The sequence below is a fragment of the Hydra vulgaris genome, chromosome 12, assembly GCF_038396675.1.
Source record: "Hydra vulgaris chromosome 12, alternate assembly HydraT2T_AEP".
NCBI classification, from domain to species: domain Eukaryota; kingdom Metazoa; phylum Cnidaria; class Hydrozoa; order Anthoathecata; family Hydridae; genus Hydra; species Hydra vulgaris.
In genome coordinates this window covers 60,140,377-60,162,500 of record NC_088931.1, presented here as the reverse complement: position 1 = coordinate 60,162,500, position 22,124 = coordinate 60,140,377, and the positions used below count along the sequence as shown (strand labels likewise).

The window sequence follows — 22,124 nt, the reverse complement described above, 5'->3', positions numbered from 1 at the left end:
CCAATAAAATGGGTTTTTCAGCAAGACAACGATCCGAAACACACTGCAAAAGTAGTCAAGCAGTCGTTTCAAGACAACCACCTATCGGTGATGGATTGGCCGCCTCAATCTCCGGATCTCAACCCTATCGAGAACCTGTGGGAGATCGTCAACCGCAGAATTAATCGTGAAGGTGTTCATAATAAGGATCAACTGTTTGAACAAATCCAAAAAGCCTGGGTAGCGATTCCACAAAGTTTCATTGATCACCTGATCGAATCTATGCCTCGGAGATGCAAGGCTGTGATTGACAACAAAGGATTCGCCACGAAATATGGATAGGGAAATACAGCTTGGTCAACATTTTGTCGAGTTGCACTTGTTTTGTCCAGAAGGAAATCAACATTTTTTAATACTTTTGAATAATTTATTAATTTTCGTGTACAAATAATAAACTTTGTGATGAATATAACTTGAAGAACTTTGTCTCTAAACAGTTACATAGTTATTTCTCTAAATTGAAAAAATGCAGCACTTTTATAAGAAGAAACTAAATTAGCATTATTTGGTTACACTCGTTTTGTCCGATACTGTGTATGTATATATATATATATATATATATATATATATATATATATATATATATATATATATATATATATATATATATATATATATATATATATATATATATAAATATATATATCTCACTATATACTATTGCTTGACTTAATTCTGCTGTTACCCATTTATGCGCGTTTACACAGATTTTTCTAAGCATGCTTTGCCTTATAATCTTTGCTTAATAATCTTTTAATATCTGCTTAATCAGTAATAAGATTAAAAACTTTGCTTCATTAGCTTAATTAGTAATAAGAATAAAAAAAATTTAATTTGAAAACTTCTGTAGTAAAGGATAAACATTATGTTATTTTTAAATTAGTAGAGTAACTTTTAAAGTCAGGTAATTTATTTAATTCATGCATTATAAGGATAACAGAAATAAAGTTTTTTATTAATTGTATTTAAAGAATATTAATCTGTAATTTTATTTTTTAAATTAGAAGATGATAATGACTCTAGAAGACGTTGCTCTTTTCAATGGTCAAGAGGTCAAACTCTTGATAAAGTTAGTGTTTATCTCTAAAACCTTTGCATCTGACATGGTCAACTCTATATTACATGTTAAAAAACAAGATCGTTCAATACCTTATTTTAAAAAAGTTAAAAAAAATCTGTTTGCTTTTATAATATTAAAAAAACCAGGTCGTTTGATTGTTTGTTTTTTTAAAGTTGTTAAACATTTATTATGAGGTATGTCATTAAACAAATATTACAAAAATAAGGCTGTATTTGTAAAGTTTTTAACTGATATATTTTTCTTTATTTATATATTTATTTATATTTGTGTGTTATTTATTATGCGTTTATATGTGTTAATGTTATATGGGATTATATTTCTGTATTGTGTTAGTGACCTTTTTTTTCTTTAGAATATTAAGTATATAAAAAAATTAAAATAGTTCAAAAAGTTTTAATGTTTTCAAGTTTCTTCACTTGAAACAAATAATTGTTTATACAGGTTTTCTATTATTAGTTTTGTATTTACTTATTTACTGCAAATCTTACATTAAGTACATTTCAAAGTAATGAAAGGGGTTTAATGATGGAGGGTTATCACTGTTCAATGCTAACCATTGCTGCTTTTAATTACTTCTTATTGTTATTTTTTTTTAATTAAATACTCATATTATTTTGTCAATAATTAATAAGAACTACTTTAAATTTATAACATTATTAGTTGAAAAGTTTATATCAATTTATTTATAACTTTAGTTTAAGTTCTTGATAGAAATATATTATCTTTACATATTGCTCAATTATTTTAAAACATCTAATTTAAATATGACTGATGGTAGAGTAGAATATAATTAGATTATTATATTATGCTGTTTTATTTGCTTACACTGTATTTTAGATGAGTTTAAGAAAGAAAACTCAATCTAAAAATAAAAGTTCAACTTTGATTATTTTAAGCTTCATTTTTACACGCACTCCATTGATGCTTAATTCTGATAATTTAAGAAGTGAAACTATTAGACTTATTCAAAATAAAAAAAACCAGGTTAAGCGAGCTGAGATAAACTGTCGCCAAAATGAAAAAGATGAGCCTAGGCGTGCTGAAATAAATTGTGACCAAAAAAAAATCAGGCTAGGCAAGAACTCTATAGGCATAATATGCATCACATAACAAATTTAGGTGTTATTTTTAGGTGTTATTTTATTTCTTTAGTTTAGGTGCTCTACTAACTTACTTTTACTTTGTCTACTGTTAAAATATTTATAACTTAGTAAACTTTAATTATTTAAAATTTGCCAAGTTGATCATTAGTTAATAGTTTAAAAGGAAATTAGTTGTTGCAATCAAGGTAAGAATAATTTCATTTTCTGATCAAATTGCAAAATTTGTTTGCACCAATAGCTATTGTGTTTTTGTTATTTTGTGTAATAGCTAATTGTCTTTTGTGTAATAGCTAATTGTCTTTTGTGTAATAGCTAATTGTCTTTTGTGTAATAGCTAATTGTCAATGCAATAAGTGTCTTTTCTTACAGATTTTGACTATTTTTAACAATGCTCTAGAAAAAGCATCAGCAACAGGTAAATTAGTTTGTGGTGTTAATCTTTTATGTTTTTACTTCTTTTATCATGTCTTAATTTATTATTATTATTTTTTTTCATTTTAGACATATTTTACAATGCTTTTTCAGCTTATTGCAGATCAAATAGAGGGCCGACTTTCATAAGGCACATAAGGTGCAAACTTAAATATAGGGCAAAATCTCCGCCCTTCTCCTTTTTTTTTCTAATATAGTGTGTTGATTCTGTAGAAAGTAAAGTATGAGGAGAGAGAGTGGTGGGAAAAAAAATACGCTGCATCTATAATTGGTATTTTTGTAGTTGGTTAATCTACCAATTGATAATTGATAATGCAAATATTTAGTTAAATTTTTTTTGTAAATATATACTTTTCTTTATATACTTTGTTTTGTTATTATGTATATATAAATTGATTTCCAGTTAATGCATTTTTTTCCTTTTTTTAATTCTATTACTTTTTTTAGATTAATCAGATGACGTGTTTGTTCAAATTGGCATACAATTGAAAACTATTAAAAATTCTTATGTTTTTTTAATTTGCTAATAAATATGTAAATAAAAATATCTTTAATTTTACAAAGCTGTTAGGCATTTTTTTGAAACCACAATCCGCCATGATTTGTATTTTATTAGTGTGAAGCAAAAGTCTATGCAAATATCTGACATAAACTTCAAATTATGTAAATTATTAAAAATTATATCAAATGTAACAGATTTACTTTTACTTGAAAATTTTATTGCATAAATATTTATATAAATTTTTATAAAACGTTTATATGCCGTTTTATAAAGTTCAATAAGTCTTTAGTTTATTAAACAGTGTTTAATAAAAAAAATCATTATAACTCCATCATTAAACCCCTTTCATTACTTTGAAAAGATAATATTGTAGGATGCCAAAGTGGTTAAAGTGCTTTTATAAAGTGCTTGAAAATTTTATTGCATAAATATTTATATAAATTTTTATAAAACGTTTAAAACGCTTTTTATTAAATTTTATTGCATAAACGCTTTGCCTGGGATTAAATCCTTTTGTTTTCACACTTAATTTTTTTTTAAATCTTTCCCAATTTCCTAGAATACAAAATAAAACAACTTTAAAGGTCTATAGATGTTATATGCATATTATGTATAAAGATATATACTATAACAAACGAATGGGAAAGAATTTTTTAAAAAGCTTTTAAAAATTTCTAAAAACATGACAACACCGTTAGAAACTTGTTGCGCATATGAGGTTAAGGATTTAATTTGTTAAGTAATAGATTAAGTGTAGGCATTAAAGAGACAACTTTCTTTTTTATAGAAAGATTTTACATGAAAACTTTAATTTTCTTTAAAATTAACAGGGCAAGAGTCCTAACAACAGGGATTATCTTTATCCTGATACTTCTCAACTTTTAGTTTTTCCGGATAGCCAAAACATTTTCCATACGTATACAAGTTTAAGAATATATTTCTAAAATACAATTGTTTTTTCAGCTTTTTCACTCATCACTTATACTAAAATTGAAAAAATTTGAAACAACTCAGCTAAAAGCAAAATTAAGAGGAAAAAAAGGGAAAACATATTCCAGATATTTTTTCCAAACAATTTTCCTGATTTTCAAAAAATAACCTGGATGATCTATAGAATGAGCTGCTGATGGCCTCAAAAAAAATTTAATAAGTTTTTATTTAAAAAAATTAATAAAAACCTATTAAATAAAAAAATAATAAGGTAGGTCCCCATTTTTACATATATATATATATATATATATATATATATATATATATATATATATATATATATATATATATATATATATATATATATATATATATATATATATATATATATATATATATATATATATTATATATATATATATATATATATATATATATATATATATATATATATATATATATATATATATACAGTGGTGGCCAAAAGTATGGAAACTTTTCAAAAATGCTTTTTATTTATTTATAAAAAATGCATATGTTTATTGAAGTCGTAATACAACTTTTTAATAAAATAAAACATTTATTTTTTATTAACATATACAAAAAAAAATTAAATTTTTAAATTAGGCCTGGTCATAAGTATGGAAACTTATGACCATTTTAAATGTTACCTTGCAAACAATAATCTACCCATCTTATTTTTCTTAGAAATTAACGGTTTTTTGACAGCCACTCTTCCAAATAAGCCCACATCATTTAACCTTCTACGAACTGTCCTGTCAGATAATAAAACTCCATGCTGTTCCAAGATTTCTTCTTTTATATCCTTTGATGACTTTCTAGGATCTTTTGTAGAAGTATTTTTTATAACTTTATCCAATCTTTTTGTTGTTTTTCTTGGTCTTCCAGGTTTCATTTTCACTTCCACAGTTCCCCTTTCTTTGAATTTTTAAATAATTTTTGAAACTGTACCTTTTGGAACTTGAAAATTTCGAGAAATATCAATTGGTTTATTACCGTTTTTAAAACACTCAACTATTTTATTTTTAATATCACTAGAATAATATTTTCGCGGTGCCATACTGATTAATATAAAAGTAAACTATGATGAACTAACAAAGATGTCAATTCTAACGCGTTTTAATTCTAAATGATAAGATTTGTTTATGTTTAGTGATAAGTGTGAACAAGTTTCCATACTTTTGTCCAATCGAAATTAAGAAATATTAGTATGTAATAAAATGTCTTAGAAAAGACAAGTTCAAACTTGTAGTATATATAAAGTAGACTATTGCAAGTACACTCGGGTTAAATAATTTTGGTTTTATTTAATACAAATAAAAAAAAATGTAATTTTAAAAAAGTTTCCATACTTTTGGCCACCACTGTGTATATATATATATATATATATATATATATATATATATATATATATATATATATATATATATATTGGTATATATATATATATTTGCTTATAAATCAATAATACAATACTAACCTATCCTTTGTACAGCAACAAAGAATAAGTTAGTATTGTTTAAATAGTATTGTATAATTATCTGCCGCTTATATCCAAATTATCTGTGCAGTAGGGTACATTGAGATTCTTATGTTTAAAAAAAAAAGTTAAGCTTAAGGAAAAGTGTATTCTTATGTAAAATTAAATTTCAAGATAGGTTTGCTATGGACCACTTTTTCATTAGAAAACGTCTTGATAATTGAGATTTACCTTGTGCTTAAAGTCAAATAATTTAGGAACAATTTGTAAACATCAATATTTTTTTTATAATTGGAATTTTTTTTTTTTGTAATTGCATTTTTTTTTAATTTTCCCCAAATTAGGCTTCTTGTGTATTCGCATTTTGAAAATTTTATTTTTTTGAACACTCCTAATATATATATATATATATATATATATATATATATATATATATATATATATATATATATATATATATATATATATATATATATATATATATATATATATATATATATATATATATATATATATATATATATATATATATATATATATATATATATATATATATATATATATATATATATATATATATATATATATATATATATATATATATATATATATATTTATATATATTATTCCAGCTTCTGTATCAAAAGTGATTTCCTGCTTAAACTCTTCTATAGCTTGTGGTCCAGACAACATACTTGTTGTAGTCTTGCAGAAGTGTTCTCCTTGAGATCCATACTTTCAAAACAAACAAGTGCTTATCGGAGTCATGTTTTCTGGGATGCTGGAAAGCGGCATCTGTATCCCTATTTTCAAAATTCTGGGGAGCAATCAGATTCGCCTAACTATCATTCCATTAGTCTTCTTCCTATCATAAGCAAGGTTTTTGAATGGGTAATAAATGCTGTATACATGGCTAGATGCTAGCCTATCATCTATGTCCAAGTCTTTTGCTATGATTTTAGCATCTGTTTTAATGTTATAATGTGTGATATAACAAATTTTGTATAGGTTTTAGTAATATTTTCAGTATATTTGATACGAAGGTTTATCTAGCTCATACAGGTTTCTTGATTTATCAGCAAAGACAAAAACATTACTTGAAGATTTTATTTTTACTATGTCAGTTTGCAATTGCTTTTAAAAATTGTTTTGAATTGTAAAAAATGAAATGTTCGTAATTAGCTTAATTAAATCATTTTCAAAACCAAAACTTACTAAATGGCTAGAGCGTCTTGCCATGAATACAGCATTAATTACCTTCAAAGATCATAAGGATAATTTCCCCAACAATACACAGTGCCAATTAATAAATCCAGCTAAACCTGAACTTGGAAAAGTAAGTAAAATTTTATGAGATGATATCAATAGTAAAGTTAGGAATGCTACCCACGTACACCAATGGCACAATACAAATGACATCATAAAATGGATCAAATCCATACCTGAAAAAAATAAATGTACTTTAATTCAGTACGATATTGACGAGTTTTACTTTTCAATTTCAAAACAACTTCTTCAAGATTCTATAAACATGCAAAACAATTCACCAAAATTCCTGATAATTCACTTGAAATTATTTACCACACTAGGAAATCTTTACTTTTTTCAGGAAATAGTATGTGGATTAAAAATTACCCAGACCCTAATTTCGATGTCACCATGGGTAATTTTGACAGAGCCAATTTATGCAAACTAGTTGGCCTTTATATCTTATACACTATTGCCAAAGAATATGGTCTTAATACTACCGGACTATATAGAGATGATGGTCTTTGCTGCTTCTATAATATTAGTGGTCCTCAATCGGAAAAAATCAAATAAAAACTTTTAAAGAAAATTTTAATCTTAACATCACTATCAGACCAAACTTAAAAATCTAATTTTTCTTGATATCACATTTAACCTTTCTGAGAACTCTTTTAAACCTTATAGAAAACCAGGAGATAATGCTTTATATATCAACATCAGTTCCAATCATCCACCAAGCATTATTAAACTGATATCAAAAATGATCTCTAATCGCATCAGTAATATATCTTCAAACAAAGAAGCTTTTGATAGTGCCGCACCATTTTATAATAACGCTCTCAATTCTTGTGGATTTAAAGATAAGATCAATTTCATTCCAAATATTCAGAAATATAATACAAAAACTCAAAAAAGAAACATTATCTAGTTTAACCTACCTTATTTGCTCAACATCAGAAACATTTTTGAGTACAATTGATAAATGTTTCCCTAAAGGCCACAAATTTTACAAACTTTTTAATCCAAACAACTTAAAGGTTAGTTATAGCTGCCTTCCAAACATCAAGAATATTATTACTTCTCATAATAAAAATATATTATTTAATTCTCATGAAAATGTCAATCAATTATGCAATTGTCGACAAATCACCTTATGGCCACTCAATGGAAAATGCCTTACAAAAAATCTTATTTATATTTGCAATGTAAAAACTCACCAATGAGAAGAAGGATTATTACATTGGGCTTACTGAGAAAACTTTCTAAGACAGGTGATATAACATAAAAACTCTTTTGTTTATGAAAGTAAGGCCAACTCCACTAAACCTTCGAAATTTATGTGGGAATGCAAAAATAAAGCTTTAGAACCTATACTAAAATGGAATATTCTCGATCAAGTGGTGTCATTCGAACCTGGTGGTAAATTTTGCAATTTATGCTTGACAGAAAAATATCACATTATTACATCACCATTAAATTTGCTTAACAAACGAACCGAGCTTGCATCAAAATGCCACCACAAAAATAAATTTTTAATAAAGAACTTTAATGTCATCAAAGCGGACACTCCATTGTACTTTTTGTATATAATTATTTTCGTTACTTTTTTATTGTCGTTACATCTTATGATTGCTATTGCGTGAAACTTTTAGTTATGTAATTGAAATATATCTTAATAATTATTTAGTTTTCACTATATTACTTTCTCTACTAATTATATAACACGCTGTATTGAGCACTCTAACTGGAAATATAAACACAATTCTTACAATATATATTTATATATATATATATATATATATATATATATATATATATATATATATATATATATATATATATATATATATATATATATATATATGTATATGTATATGTATATGTATATGTATATGTATATGTATATGTATATGTATATGTATGTATATATATATATATATATATATATATATATATATATGTATATATATATATATATATATATATATACATATATATATATATATACATATATATATATATATATATATATATATATATATATATGTATATATATATAAATATATATATATATATATATATATATATATTATATTGTGCGTATATGTTTATATATTGTATGTATCTTTATATATATTTTGTTAATCCTACATTTAAGCGGTCTAAATCATTTTATATATATATATATATATATATATATATATATATATATATATATATATATATATATATATATATATATATATATATATATATATATATATATATATATATATATATATATATATATTGTAGGAATTGTGTTAATGTTTCCAGTAAGAGTGCTCAATACAGCCTGTTATATAATTAGTAGGGCAAGTAATATAGTGAAAACTAATTCATCCAGATAAGCCAGCTAAAAAGATTGCTGAAAGTGTATATTTTTGCTATATATATATATTGTGCTATATATTTTGCTATATATATATTCTTACTGAATCAAGTTTAGTACTTGGGTCAGATAATACTTCAATTAACACTGGCTGGAAAGGTGGTGCTATAGCACTTCTTGAAAAGCTGTTAGGTCACAAGTGCCTTTTCCATATGCATGTTTCATTCAAATGAGTTGTTTTTGCGTGACCTAATAGTAGGAACTGATGTAACAACATGTAGTACTGGATTTGTAGGTTATGTGGAAAAATTTCTTTTTGATGTTAATAAAATGGAGTATGATCCTCAAGGCTTTTCTAGACAGAGAGAGCTTTGTTGACATTTCAGAAAAAATACTAAAAAATTTGTTAACAGATCAAAAACAATCCTACAAGCTATGTAAATCAGTTAAGATTGGTGTGCTGTCACCTTATCTAAGAGAAATTCAATATGACTCCTTAAATCATCCCGGATGGCTCACTTCAAGCACGAGAATAGTCTTTATTTGGACAAGGAAACATGACTTAACTGAACAGAATTGGAAAATCTACTTGTTACTTGTCTTAATTTATTTTTAATTTTACTTATAACTTTTTTTGGCATAAAAGTAAAAGACAAACTTAAAAATGGAACATTTTTATCATGTTCTTATTTAATTAAGAATTCTCAGAAATTAATCTGGTAGGGTAAAAGAAATTTGACACCCTACATCCTACTTACATCCTGTTAGGAGCTTGGTATGCAAATCATGAAAGTATTTTAATCTCATTGTTATCATTAATAATGCGGAATACTGCAACTTTACAATTTACCATATTTTAAAACAATGGGGTAATGATATCCTTGCAGATATGCGAATTTGACCAAGAAAAACACATTAACTGAACTTTGCAGCAACTGCTCTTCAAGGGCCAGTTAAATGGTAAAACAAAGAAGTACAAGAGCCTGTTTTTATTGTTCGCTTACTAAAGATAAGTTGTTATTGCTTAGATTGACACCTTTAAAATTCCTTCTGTTAAAACTCATACCCAAATTACTGAACATGCTGTAAAACAAGTGACAATAGCATCTATGTCGGTAGTTGGACCAGAGCCAAAAGATAGGTATATTAGAGTTAGAGCTCAACATAGAGAGTTGTTTCCTGTGTTTAAAACAAAGATAGAAATTTTATTAGGCTTTTAATGGTAATAGACCTATCTATTGTTTTTTTGAAAGTATTTTAATAGTGTTATTAAAATATCATTTGGGTAAGATAGAGGATAACCCACCTATTCTTTGTTGAAACCACATCATTAACACAACCTCTTTCTAATTTCTAAAACAAAAAAAGAAAGTCTTAAGAACTTTTTATTCATTAAAATCTTATAAAAAGTACTTTTAATGCTCCCCTGAAAAGTGCAAAATCTGCACTGCAGATAGAATCTATGTAAAATAATAACAATGAAACAAATCAAACAAACTTGCAGTTGTCTAAAAATATTTAATTTTTGGTAAAATACAATGAAGGGCGTATTTTCTTTCAAATGAAATTTCTAAATATGCTAAGTCGGATATCAAAACTTTGTCAAATCAAAAAAATATTTAAAAAAAACCCTACTTAAAATTTATTTTTACATAAGAATACACTTTTTTCTAAGCTTTTAGAGTGAAAAAATATTCTTGCTGTACCCTATTGTGTATGTTCCCTATTGTGTTATATTTTATACTTGCCTTTCTCCAAGAAAGAATTATTATCATGGACATCGGCAACAGCGGTCGTTATGGCTTCTTTATTTTATTTTTTGGTATTTTTGTCTTTTCTTGGTGTTTATTGTCAATTAAGAGAAACAGTTTGATTACAAAATTAGAATATGTTTATTACACAATCATTCAATTTTTGCAAGATCAAATTTGATTACAAATATTACATTAACTAACATGCTCTAGTTACCCTGTTTTGTCTTAAAAACTAATACTTTTTTATATCAAAAAAATATTAGTTAATAATTTTTTTTTTAATTTTATTACTTTTTTAAACATAATAGGTAAAATTGGGTAGCGACTTGTATTTGTTTCAAAGAAATGTCGTACTCCATTGTTGCACAGTTAAGATTAAAAGTTAAATGTTAAAAGATTTACGCTTTTTCATTTTATGTAGAAAACTGTTGTCATAGTGACTAAAAAACTGTTTTCATAGTGACTAAAAAACTGTTGTATAGTGATAAAAAAATTGTTGTATAGTGACTAAAAAACTGTTGTATAGTGACTAAAAAACTGTTGTATAGTGACTAAAAAACTGTTGTATAGTGACTAAAAAACTGTTGTATAGTGACTAAAAAACTGTTGTATAGTGACTAAAAAACTGTTGTATAGTGACTAAAAACTGTTGTATAGTGACTAAAAAACTGTTGTATAGTGACTAAAAACTGTTGTATAGTGACTAAAAAACTGTTGTATAGTGACTAAAAAACTGTTGTATAGTGACTAAAAAACTGTTGTATAGTGACTAAAAAACTGTTGTATAGTGACTAAAAAACTGTTGTATAGTGACTAAAAAACTGTTGTATAGTGACTAAAAACTGTTGTATAGTGACTAAAAAACTGTTGTATAGTGACTAAAAACATCTTTTTTATTATAAATAATTTGACTAGCAACATGGCATTAATATTAACTGAATGTAAAAAAACTTTATAAATCTAAAACGTAAAACAAAACATTTCTAAAATTAAAGGCAGTGTGATTTTTTTGATGCCAAAGGCTGTTTGCATGAAATTCTATGCTTACTATATAAAAATATCTAATATTAAAATAATGACGGAAATAGAATAAGCTTAAACCTCTAGATAATTAACAATTGTAGTAGACTCTTCGCTATCTGCTCCAAACAAAACTGTATAACCACCTCCTCCATAAGAAGATATAGGCCCAGAAAAACTTTGACCATCTAGTTCTTGTTCAGATTGATACTCCCAGCTATAAATTTTATTAAACTGAATAATTTAAATTTTGTAATTTGCTCATTTTTATAAAAAAATTAATCAAAATTTTATATTTAAAATCAAACAAAGTTTTATGAATGAGTAATTAAATAAACGAATGAATTTGATAAATTTTTTTAAATATAGATTAAGTACAAAAAACATTTATAGCATACACATTAAGTATATAAACCATATTTAGCATACACATTATTTAACAACATTTACGCTGAACATGCATTTAAAGCATATTCAGCATAAACATTGTACAGCATATACATTAAACATATAAAGCATATGCATTGAGCATATAAAGCATTTATAGCATATACATTAAAAATATAAAGCATATACAGTCAGTGACGAACCAAGAGTTTATTTAGGAATACTGTATTTTTTTTGGCAACATTAAAGGGGGGGGGGGATGTTCTTGAGATTACCACCCATCTACCCCTTGCTCCTTGTTCCCTAGTTAAAACCGGTACTGTGACTAAGATTTTTATTCATTTTTTTAATCATCATTTTAATCATTTGCATTTATCTTGTTTAGTTTTATCCGAAGATAAGGAGTTGATTTAAAGGTATAACCTTGTTACTTTAGTTACAACATAGTCACAAGATTAGATAGTCCGGAAACACAGGCCGTTATCGATCCCTTATGAACTTTTATGTTTAAAATGTACCTGCGGCCCGCTAAAAGTGCAAAACAAACGTAAAGATTAGTATGGAAAATGAAAGTTTGCAAGTCCTTTGGAGTTCGATAGAAAGTGATCAATTATAATGAGATTTATTTTATCAAAAAACTGAAACAGCAACACCATAAGGATGTAGAGAGACTCTAAATTATAGTGACTGCTTGAAGTTATTCAAAGCGGTGTGGCTGAATAGTGTCGTAAAATTTTAATTGTCGCAAATTTTAATTGTCACAAATTTGATTGTCAAAAATGTGAATAAGGAACAGTGTCGCAAATTGTCGCATGATTGATTGTCGAATAACAGAATAAGGAATAATATCGCAAAGGAGTTTAATGAATAGTGTCAAAAACAAAAAAACAGAATAGTGTCACAAATGAATTTAATGAATAGTGACGAAAACAAAAAAAACAGAATAGTGTCGCAAATGAGTTTAAGGAATAGTATCGAAAACAAAAAAATAGAATAAAAAGAATAAACCTTTTTTTGGAAACAATAGGTATAATAAAAATAAAACTAAAATAAATATATACTCGTATTAAATGTTTTCAATAATACATATATATATATATATATATATATATATATATATATATATATATATATATATATATATATATATATATATATATATATATATATATATATATATATATATATGTATATATATATATATATATGTATATATATATATATATATGTATATTTATATATGTATGTATGTATGTATATATATATATATATATATATATATATATATATATTTATATATGTATATATATATATACATATATATATATATATATGTATATATATATATTTATATATATATATATATATATATATATATATATATATATATATATATATATATATATATATATATATATATATATATATATATATATATATATCAAACAAAATTCTTGACAATATTTTGACAACATCATGACAAAATGTTTATCGCAGCAAAAACTTCAAATGGAACTTTTACACTTTTAAATGTAAATAGTTTTTCAATTATTCGCTTATAAGTCATTGTTCTTATATAAATATTGATCAAGATAAAATTTTCTATCCAACCATATAAAGTTTATAAGATTTTAGAGGTGTCAAAATGGACCCTTTTTTGCCCCTAAAATTGCCCCAAAAGGGATATTACTGTAGCGGAATCAACTGGGTTTCTTTTTATGCCCACCCAAAGACTGTGCACTTTCTCTCTGCCAAATTTCAGCATTATACTATTTTTGTCTGTTTTTGACCCTATTTTTTTCTAATTCTCTCCGACTGCAATTCCATTTTTACTATTTGCAACACTATTCTGTTTTTACCATTCGCAATACTATTCCAATTTTACTATTTGGGACACTATTCTGTTTTCACTATTTGCAACACTATTCCTTTTTTATGTTTTTGACGTTTTTCCGATTTTACTATTTGCAACACTGTTTCTTTTTTTTGTTTTCGACACTATTTATTAAATTCATTTTGTGACACTATTCCTTTTTTTTTGCGACATTAGTTCTTTATATATTCGACACTATTCCGAAATTCATTTTTCGACATTATTCCTGTCACCCTTCAGATGGTGGTCTGAAAAGGTATATAAGTTTTAAACACAAGGTTGTCAGTAATGAAATTTGTATTCAAAGTACACAGTTTAGAAATCTATTGACATGTCCAAAGTATAAACTGTCAACAAATGATTGCTTTTGTTAAGAAGATTCAAAAATATGGTTGTAACTGTAAAAGAGTATTTACAAGTTAAATCTTTTTTTTTTACAAGAAATGAATGAATTCAAAGGCAATGCAAAAAACTTTAATCTTCACTTAAAGTACAGAGTTGAGCCAGTTGCGATACAAGCAACATCTAAAGAACTATATTATCTATTATTATCAGAATTAACAACATTATGTCTAAATTTTCTAATATCAAAAAAATCAAAGCTTTAAAAAAAAATTAGGAAATATTAAGAATCATTACAAAAGATAGAGTTGTATCCCAAGATTTTAAATAAAAAATTAATAAGAATAGTGTTTACATATGTGAAAAGTATTTTGAAAGTTCAGATATATACACCTGTAAGTGAGCTAAATAATTGTTGATATTTATTGAGTCTGGATTACATTACATATAATAATTTTATAATTACAGATAAAACAAGTATTGTTTAATAATTTTTTAAGAACTTTTTCCCAGATTAGCAAAAAACTATTATTTAAAAAGATTAGTGAGGAATCAAATTCAAATGTGGAAATTAGTGTCTCTGAAAAAGGTATAAGATGCTTAGAATATATTGTAGGTTATGTATTCCAAAAACTGTACTCTAAGTTAAGAAGTAAAAAAGTTAATGGTGCAATATCTGAACAATGGCTTAAAATTTTATTTTCTTCTAAGACTCTAGAGGAACAAAAACTTTAAACTTGAAATTTAAACAATCCACTTAGAAAATGAAACTAGTTTAACTTTTTTAAGAGAAAATTGCAAAAAATTTTCAAAATTGCTATAAATTAGTTTTTTACAGACTTCTTCCTTTTCTTGTAAATCTGAAGCTATAGCACATATGTGAAGTGCTGTACTTTGGCAATGCACAGTGATATGTTTAAAAAAACTTCTTTTTAGAAAGTTTTTTGCTTATCTGGGAAAAAATTTTTAAAAATTTATTAAATAATACTTGTTTCATCTGTAATTATAAAATTATTATATGTAATGTAATCCAGACTCAATAAATATCAACAATTATTTAGCACACTTACAGGTGTATATATCTGAACTTTCAAAATGCTTTTCACGTATATAAACATTATCCTTATTAATTTTTTATTTAAAATCTTGCGATACAACTCTATCTTTTGTATTCTTAATATTTTGATTCTTAATATTTCTTTATTCCAATTTGAGATAAGTTCGCTTTTATTTGGGTTTGGAGGTTTAAAAATACTAACTGGATTTTCTCTTTGTTTTGTATATCTTCTACTACCATAGCCACATATTGAGCAGTTTGCTCCAGGCATAATAAATCAAGATTCACAACAATAGATTTCAGTTCCACTTCAGTTAATTAAACAGGTTTAAGAAACTGAACTGCAACTGAAAGATACTTTTGTTCACCTTTAAATTTAACCTTATGATTCAACAATAAAAATTTTGGCTCCTCAAATAAAGAAAAGAATTTGTTAGTTGTACCAAATAGGAGATAATTAGACACAAAACTACTGCTATCTGAACATGTATTATGCTTTTACTATTTTACACTTCAAAGGATTTAGGTTCTGGTTTTTTTGGGTACAAAGAGATAATATAAAAAGCTATAGTACGCTTCCAAATTATCTAATCTTGTGACTATGGTTCTGATAAGAAAACTATTATACTTAAGAATTTAACCACGCTATTTGTAAATAATTATTGAAAATTGCTTGTAGTATTTTAAACATTTATTAACTATATTTTAGTAAAATTAATATTAGTAGTTATTGCTGTTTTAAATAATTAATAATTAAATTTGTTTAAATACTTTAAGCAACTTTTAATTATTATTTACATTACATAATATATTTACATATATTAAATTGTGTAATATTTGTAAAATTAATATAATAGCTTTACATCTTGTATTTGAATAACTATTTAAATAAAAAACATAAGCATTTAATAAACGTAATTACTATTATTTTACTTTTAAAATTTCGATTTAAATATTAGCAAATCTGTTCATTTAATTTTTACTAAACATTAATAATTTTTTAAGTGATTTTAAGATATCTTTTAAATTAGTTTTTTTAAGATATATATTTTTTTAAGATATATCTTTTAAATTAGTTTTTTTAAGATAGTTAAAGAAGAGATAATTACAGTAAACATTATTTAAAAAATGATATAATTTTTTGATTAAAAAACATACTTTAAAAAAATATATTATATATTTTTATTCATTAAGTATAATTTAAAAAAATTATGTTTAACAAATAAGTTACATTTACAATGTTTTTTTTTAAAGATTAAAGACATTGCAGTTTAAAAATAACTAGATTTTAATAAAACTTTCATTAAGTTATTGTAATTGTTATTTTTATTTTTATTCAAAGAGAGTATGAAAACGAAACAAAACTTTCTGAGAAAGTTTGTTTCGTTTTTTCCTTTTCCTCGTGTTAATTAAAATAGCAAGCTAAAGATCAAAAGTTCATTCATCCAAAAGTTCATTCATTCAAAAATTAAATTTGCGTGATAGTTATTAAGACTGAAAATTTTACTTTTGTTCATTTATTATCAAAAGCAGTTCACTCTTAATTGCTAACAAACAAAAGTTAATTTTACTATGAATGGCTATTTTAAAATTGTTTTATCTTTTGAAAAAGTAAACTTTTTATACATTCCATTGTTATAAAATTTTGTAACAAGTTTTTAAAATTAAGTTTCATAAAGACATTCATTTTTTTTTAAATATTCAGTATGAAACTGAAGGACATTGCTTTTTAATTCATTTTATTGTCCTGAAGAAAAAATGAAATAGCTAAAATAAACTGAAAATTATTTATATACTAATGCGCTTAAAACTGCAAACTTTTTTTTCTATTTTTAATAGAAAAGCAAACAATAAAATAAATTTGGGCGCTTTTTTTTGAGCGCCCATACCGCTCCACCAGTACTAAAACAGATCTGAGTTTGTCCCTGACAGTATATATTGAGAATATAAAACATATGCAGCATATACATTAAACATATAAAGTATATGCATTGAGCATATAAAGCATATATAGCATATACATTGAGCATATCAAATATATACAGCATACCACTAACTAACATATACATTAAGCATATAAGCATATACAGCATATATATTGAGGATATAAAACATATACAGCATATACATTAAGCATATGAAGTGTATATGGGATATAAATTAAACATATAAACCAAGTCTAAATTTAAAGTAATTTTTTAATGGTTATTATACTTCTTATATCTTACATTAAAATTAAATTTCAACTTACATTAAAATTAAATTTCAACAGTGCAAAAAAGCACACAGCCTCCTAAAACTTCTAATGAATGTAAGAAAATTCTAAATGCAGCAAATATATTTTAAAAGATGACAGTCCCACATATATTATGATATATAGTGTACCTGATTATATAAAAATTCTGCTTCTAAGTCATGCACCATAAACTTTAAACCTTAAATTTAACTTTAAACTTCTTTTTTCTTTATAACGCCTTCTTTCCATATTATTTTTAGTAAAGTTTTTACAACTAAAATGCACTTTCAGTTATCTATTATTGCTTGTTTATCACCACTCATTTAGAGATACTCCTAACTTTTACTTAGGTTGTATGTTACTTTAGTTTGCAAGTTCTAAGTCATGCACCATAAACTTTAAACCTTAAATTTAACTTTAAACTTCTTTTTTCTTTATAACGCCTTCTTTCCATATTATTTTTAGTAAAGTTTTTACAACTAAAATGCACTTTCAGTTATCTATTATTGCTTGTTTATCACCACTCATTTAGAGATACTCCTAACTTTTACTTAGGTTGTTACTTTAGTTTGCAAGTTGAGTATGTAAAAATTTGATTACTTCAAAAAGTGATCGAATTTTTGTTATCAAGATGTACAGCTAAGCCTGATCCTGATTGAAAAATCAACTTTTTACAAAATATGGGCATAAAATTTTAATTCACTCTGCTAGAATCTGAAATTCTGTGGCTAAAACTGGTTTAAATGTATGCTTATTTTAATTGCGGCTGATTTTCACTGTTAAATAAAATTATAATATAAATTTATATCATCCATTTGTTTAAAATAGTATTTTATTTAAGATATCTATGCAAAGATGCGATATGATTATTTTAAAACTGATTGAACATATTTTAAAAATGAATAGTTAAATAATAATTTTTAATAAGAATTAAAAACTTAAAATTAACATATTTTATAAAGTATGTAATAGTAAATAAATTTATCAATATAAAAATTTATATCTTCAGACATAAACTTTTATTTAAAAATTACAATTTTTACAACTTTTATTTTAAAATTTGTTTGTTATCAGAGAGTGGAGTTAGAATTTGACATACCTATTGTAAGAAAGATACAATTGAGAAAAATAAGAATACTGTAAATAAGACAACAAATACTAAAATAAACAAACTATTGTATGAATAAAAGTTACTTATCTTTTTTTTAAACCTTAAAATTTATTTTTTAATTTAAAAAAAAACTTAAATCTTAGGATAAATTTAAACAATTAAATATTAGGTTTAAAATAAGTAAAAAAAGTCTTCTTTAAATCTCTGAAAGAAATCCAGCATGTTCAAAAAATTTATTTTGGGAAAATTATGAAATTGTCATTAGTTGGAACTTCATTGAGCATACAGATTAAAAAGAAGCACTTAAACAACCATTTAAACTAATGAATATGGCAAGTATTTTTATTTGTAAAAAATAGCGTACTGGAGTTTGAAACAAGTAGTTTAGGTGCTCAAACCAGTTTCAAAACTAGCCTGAATACATCACTTAGTGTGTGTGTGTGTGTGTGTGTGTCTCTGTCTGTCTGTCTGTCTGTCTCTCTCTCTCTCTCTCTCTCTCTCTCTCTCTCTCTATATATATATATATATATATATATATATATATATATATATATATATTGTTTTTTTTTCTGTTTATTTTTTGAAAAAACTATATAGAATTAGGTATATAATTATACACATATAATTTTATTTACTTCAATTGATATATAATTATATACCTTATTTCAAAAACATATAATTAATTTTTATTAAATTCAAAATTTAAGTCAAACTTACGCAGATCCATTTTCCAAACCAAATTTCCCAACAAATTCAGTACTAGGTGAGTATGGAGCATAACATTCTCCTATTTCATCTCGAAAATATTCATGAACTCTGAAATATTCAAATGTATAATTAAAATAAACTATACAATAAAGCTAATATTACCAAACATAATTTATTTAATAATTTATTTCTGTGGAAATGGTGTAGTGGTAAAAGTTAATGGTGTATTCTTAAACTTGTTTAAATCCAAACATCAAAACAATCAAAGAGAAAGGTTTTATCATTATCTTTAATGAGCAATTTATACAACAATACTTAAATATCAGAGTTAAAATTGTTGTAAACAATTTGAACAGAAAAAGCATCAAATGTATATCAGGGCCATGTAGGCGCCTGCTGTAATTTTTGTGATTTATCTAACTGTGTACAGTTAAACAGGGATTCATTATAAGTAGAGATATTGAAACTATAGAGCAGATATAATTGGATTTTTAAAAGTTTAAAAATATGGTTTTTGAAGTAGGGAATATACAAGAATAAATTAGCAAAAGAATAGAAACCAAGCAGGATTTTGTGACCTCATAAGGTCAATGAGGTAGTGCTACTAAAGACAATGTAGCTATAAGTTTACTGCACAATTATAGCTTCATCATGCGGTAGTTGTGTAGTGGTAGAGCGCTCGCTTCATAAGCGAGACGTTCCGAGTTCGATTCCCACCACGTTCCTGGTAGTATCGCGCTCAACTTGTTTCTCCGCGCAGCGTTCTTGTTTGTCAAGGTTCATGTTTCGGAGCTATAGAGTTGAGAGAGGGTTATAGCCACAAGTAGCCTCCTCATCTGTAGTGGTGTTCTCGGCTTTGGGGAGGTGAATTAAAAAAAAAAAAAAAAAAGCTGAGCAAAAGACTTCTTGTTGTCTACTTTTATTCTAAACATCCATATCATATAAGAAACGACATTAAAAAAAATGACAATTGTAAGATGTTAAGGTGGTACACATGGTAGTAGTACAATTATAAGATGTTCTTGTTTGTTGTTATTATTTGTGTTATGTTTGCTAGTAAGAGAAGCAACATAAAGAAATATAGATAACATTCTTCTTCCACATGAAATGTCAAACAGCATGAAATTGACCATTCATAAGCTTTAAGGGATTAAAAAGCTTACAAAATTAGAACCTAAAAATAAAAAAAAGTTTCCTCATTTTTTAGGCATTATATAAAAAAATATAAAAGACTTAATTGCATAAAAGATTACATTAACTAAAAATGAAAAAAAATGCATTTTTACAAGTTTTTTTAACAAAATTTTTCAATTTATTCTACATAAAATGGTTACTATTTTTGTAATCTTTATTTAATTTTCTTCATTTGAGACCCAACAGATAATTTTGAAAAACTTTTTTTTTTTGATAATACTGTCAAATCTTTTAGGGCCAAGTGGCACCCCCGAAAATAATATTCTGAAATTAACCCTATATGCCACTAACATGCTATGTTTAAAACCGCCACAAAGGTGTAGTATGAAAACTAATGAAGTTAATCCCATGTGCCACAAGGGGTTAACTTATTTAGTTTAATGTTATTTTACTATATAGAGCACATTAAAGGGTGGGAGAAGCCATATTTTATAAATGTTGTTTTGAGCACCATCTTAATGCGGATAAATAAAAAAAAATGAAGACAACTTACATGCAAGATTCATTACTAACTCGAACTTGACGAAGTCTTGGGCGACCTAATAACTTATTTTCGAAAAAGATATAACCCAACTCAGAAGTTTTTACAGGTGAATTATCATAATAACTTTCCACATAAAGTGCACCTATGACAGTATCTTTCAAGTACTACAAGAGAAAAAACTGAATTAATAAAATACAGTTAAAATAAATTTATGAAATCTATTTTAAATAATGAATGGAATTTAATTTAGAATATTAATATAGTAAATCAACAAAATTTAATTTAGGATATTATGATTATAAATAATGAAATTTATTTTTGAATAACATTATACTCTATAAGTTTTGCTGTGTATAACAAATAAAGTTAACTTTTAAACAATGAATAAATTTTATTTTATAATAGTATTATTAAAGTTAATAAATGAAACTTGCTGTCGATAATCAATTAAATTTATTTCAAATAATGAATGAAGTTTATTTCAAAATAGCATTTTTATTAAATTAATATATACTTTATACAGTAAATAAAGGTTTTTTTTTAATATTATTATATCTAATGAATGAAATTTATTATAGATAATGAAGGGAATTTAATTTAGAATATTATTTTTATAGTTAATAAATTATCGAAATGGAAAATAAAAAATCAAATGGGAGCATTCAATTCAACTAGCTAACACACAGAGTTAACAGTCAATTGTTTTTTTTGGACGATTAAAACTTTTATTTTTTTCTTTGTTTAAATTTTT

The 22,124-nt window shown here is 24.9% G+C and overlaps 1 protein-coding gene across 4 annotated transcripts in view; it reads right to left on the bottom strand.

The window, feature by feature from the left end:
* Positions 1–22,124, bottom strand: part of LOC100198472 (polycystin-2) — a 93,581-nt gene that overhangs the window by 36,769 nt on the left and 34,688 nt on the right. For all 4 annotated transcript variants that reach the window (XM_065813935.1, XM_065813936.1, XM_065813937.1 and 1 more), the window contains exons 6-8: positions 21,383–21,537; positions 19,705–19,803; positions 12,063–12,198 (exon numbers count right to left, since the gene is read on the bottom strand). In XM_065813935.1, coding sequence (XP_065670007.1) covers positions 12,063–12,198; positions 19,705–19,803; positions 21,383–21,537 — 390 coding nt within the window. The remainder of the gene's footprint in view (positions 1–12,062; positions 12,199–19,704; positions 19,804–21,382; positions 21,538–22,124) is intronic.